The sequence below is a fragment of the Microtus ochrogaster genome, unplaced genomic scaffold (assembly GCF_000317375.1).
Source record: "Microtus ochrogaster isolate Prairie Vole_2 unplaced genomic scaffold, MicOch1.0 UNK49, whole genome shotgun sequence".
NCBI lineage: Eukaryota > Metazoa > Chordata > Mammalia > Rodentia > Cricetidae > Microtus > Microtus ochrogaster.
Window position 1 is genome coordinate 483,830 of NW_004949147.1, and position 3,499 is coordinate 487,328.

The window sequence follows — 3,499 nt, forward strand, 5'->3', positions numbered from 1 at the left end:
AGCTAGCCAATAAGAGGCTGGAACTAATGGGTCAGGCAGTGATTAAAAGAATACAGTTTCCGTGTAATTATTTCGGGTCATAAGCTAAGCTAGCCATGCGGGCGGCAGGGTGCTGGGGGACGCAGCTCCGCCGCTCTTATTTCAACAACTGATGGAGAAAGGGGCGGGGGTAAGGCTCCTACCAGCTCCAAAGAGGTCATTGACAATGTTGACAATCTTCTCCTGGGGGATTTGGACACTGTTGTCTTTGGAGTTCTCAGTGTGCATGAACAGGGCACCTGTGATGTCCTGGATATTGTTCTAGGGGAACCAAATTTAGAGGAACTTTAGCATTTCGAGAGCCAAAGGTCACACTATGCCCTATCCCATTTGAGATGTCCTCAGTGCCTAGGTTCTGCCTTGCCTTCCGCGCACCGGTCTGGGAATCAGAGTTTTGAACTGGCATCAGCCCTAAATAGAGCATAGTCATTTCGTGTGCCACCAACCCTTCTTCCCCTAACTATAGGGGTTGGGTTTCAGAGAAGGAAGAAGTATGTGTGAATCAGGAAAGAAAAGTGTCCTGAAGCTGGAGTTTAGCCCCTGTTGAGGTTCATGTTCCTACAGAACAATGGCCTTTAGATGAACAACATCCCATATTGCAAAGCTCTGCCAAGGCTCCAGTCACCTGCCCCTGTTTTCTGGTGTTAGGAGTAGCCCTGGGGGCAGGAGAGGTAGGGAACAGGGCATGACTGCAGGTCACAGGTCTCTGAGTGGTCGTGAGCCTTCTTAGTACTTGAGAGCACATGGCAGTACAAGTACCTTGGAGTAGGATGTGAGGAGATGTTCTCTGGGCCTGTGAGTGATGGGTTTACTCTCTGCCTCCCAGTCTCACCTTGTTGAAGTCTTGGTAGTGTTCCTGGACGGTCTTCTGTAGGAACAGCACAAATTTATTATTGAAGTTCTTAAACCTCTTGAGGGCTGGGTTGGGCAGGTAGCGCAGGACGGGAAAGAAGTCCACAGCATTCCCTGATGAGACATTCTCTGCAAAGTCGTTGCTGTTCTTCACGAGGCTCATCATCTCTTTGCTCTTCCGGGGGAAGTTCTTCCCAAAGCACATGGCTCCAATGACATTAGCCACTGATTCCACCACTAAGTTGACTGGTTCGAAGTGCCCAACTTCTTCCATCTGCTTCTGGAACTTGCTGACTAGATGGTTAGCCTCTTTGCTCACATGCTCCTCTAAGTAACAAGAGGACAATAAGTTCGGGTCTGAGGCTATGGAGAAACTCTTCAGAGCATCCATGGCTAGGCGGCGGCGGGCAACCCACACCGGTCCAGTGTCTTGGTTAAAGGTCAAGCTCTGGCCATCACTGATAAATGTGAAACTGTAGAGGTCTGGTCGGCCCTTGAAGTCATCCCCCTTCTTCACCAGGGCCTGCCGGATGGTGTCCAGGCCACTCAGCACCACCACAGGCGTGGAGCCAATGCGGATCTGCAGCACGTCCCCATACTGCTTGCTCAGCTTGGTCAGAGACAGGTGTGGGTTCTTCCCCAGGGTCAGCATATGCCCAATGATGGGCCAGCCCCAGGGTCCAGGTGGACTCTTCAGACCTTTGGGGACCCGGGTTCTTAAAGCCTTGACCACATAAAATACTATACAGAAGATGGCAGTGGCCAGTAGTAGCTCTGGGGTCAAGGAGATGTCCTGGAACAATGCCATCTGTACCAGCTGCAGGGGAAATGGAAGGGTGGGGTGGTTTAGCATGGATTCTGAGCCTCCCTTTATTCCTTCACTCTCTCACTCAGTTGGGATACTTTCTGTTTGACTTTCAGCCACACACCAGGACAGTGAAGATATACCTGTCATGTGTCCTGTTCCCTCAGGAATTTGCCCTAACCACATCGCAGAATTCAAGGGCTGCAAAAGAGTCTCACAAACCTTATGTTTCCCGACCTTAGTGTCTGAATTTCCACCCCAGGCTCTCCTGTCTATGTCTTCTCCCATTTCCATTTCTGAGACTGGTGTGGATGCAATTGACCATTCCAAAACAATGAAGCTAAAGACATCTCCTCACCAGCCCCAATTACAGAGTGTTTGCTGGGCTTTCTACCAAAGGGTCTAACACAGTGTGGGCTCCCTGTTGGAGCCTTCTACACACCCATGGAGCAGGAGATGTCCCCTTGCCCAAGCAACAGAAGGTCAGTGTCCCTGGAATCATAGCAATGACCTGTGGCATTCCCCTTCCTCGATGACTCTCTATCAATACCACAGGGTTATCTCCCCCTAAAATGAGTCTTCATTGACCTTCATGATTGGCGGTTGCAGTAGGCTACAAACAGGTCTAAGGCTCCCCAATGCCAGGAAGGTGTTCTGTTCTTTTCACTCACTCCAAACAACAGTTCTTAGAGACAGCCTATTTGAAACCGCCTAATTAAAAGGAGGAAGCCAGTGAGTTGGCTCAGTGGTTCAAAGCCCTTCCTGCCAAGCATGACAACCTGAGTTTAATCCCTGGAATTCACATGGTGGACAGAGAGAACTGACACCTGAGAGTTGTCCTCTGAGCTCTAGCATTCACACACAAACAAACTGACAGATACACATACACACAGAGACAGACAGACAGACACACACACACATACACACACTGAGAGAGATACACACACAGAGACAGAGAGACAGAGAGACAGACAGAGAGGTTTAGAAAGAGATGCCAACATCTAGGGCTGAGAAGCAAGGAGCAAAGCCTCAGATCTCCTTTTGTCCCTACAGGGTTCTCATTTTTCTATCTCTAATAGCATTTAGGATATAGAAACTGATGTCATGATCAGAAAAGACATGCACACATACCTAAATGGTAGGAGCTGGAGATCACAGAGTTATAGGAGTAAGTCCAGGACTTCTTGGTTCAGATGATTGGGCCGTTTATCACACCACCCTCTCCAGACTGGCTCAACTGTCCAGGTCACTTGATATCAAAGTGAGCAAAGTTGGAAGGATCAATTCTTGGCTTTGGGTCAAGATCCCTTGTCTCCTCATTCTAGTCAAGTCACAGGAATAGTTCTTTGGGTCAGAATCTGTTCTGATTTGGTGGCAATAAGTATCCATGGATTTAGGGTTCAGGGTGTAAGAATTAAGTCTGTGTACAGTATATACTCTTTTACACTGTACCATAAATAAAGGGACAATCTAGACCCCAGGCCAGGCCAACCAGGCTCATCTCATGCTCCCTGTGAAGGCAGAGAGGGAGTTGCATTATTCTACTGACTTTTCTCCATTGACAAACTAAGTGACGAAAGTACGTGAAGGAAGAGAAGGTTGCTTTGACTCACCAGTTTGGGAGTCACAGCAGCAGAACACAAGTCAGTGGGTCACATGGCATCTGCAGCAAGGAGCAGAGAGAGATGAATGCTGCTAGCTAGTCTCTCTCTCTTTCTTCTTCTTCTTCTTCTTCTTCTTCTTCTTCTTCTTCTTCTTCTTCTTCTTCTTCTTCTTCTTCTTCTTCCTCCTCCTCCTCTTCCT

General features: G+C 48.4%; 1 protein-coding gene across 1 annotated transcript in view; it reads right to left on the reverse strand.

Annotated features, from left to right (window-relative positions):
* Nucleotides 1-2,916, reverse strand: part of LOC101993499 (cytochrome P450 1A2) — an 11,110-nt gene extending 8,194 nt beyond the window's left edge. Inside the window, exons 1-3 of the mRNA XM_005369458.1 lie at nt 2,828-2,916; nt 872-1,708; nt 183-300 (exon numbers count right to left, since the gene is read on the reverse strand). Of these exons, the coding sequence (XP_005369515.1) occupies nt 183-300; nt 872-1,699 (946 nt within the window). The 5' untranslated portion in view covers nt 1,700-1,708; nt 2,828-2,916. The remainder of the gene's footprint in view (nt 1-182; nt 301-871; nt 1,709-2,827) is intronic.
* Between the last annotated feature and the right edge of the window lie 583 nt (nt 2,917-3,499).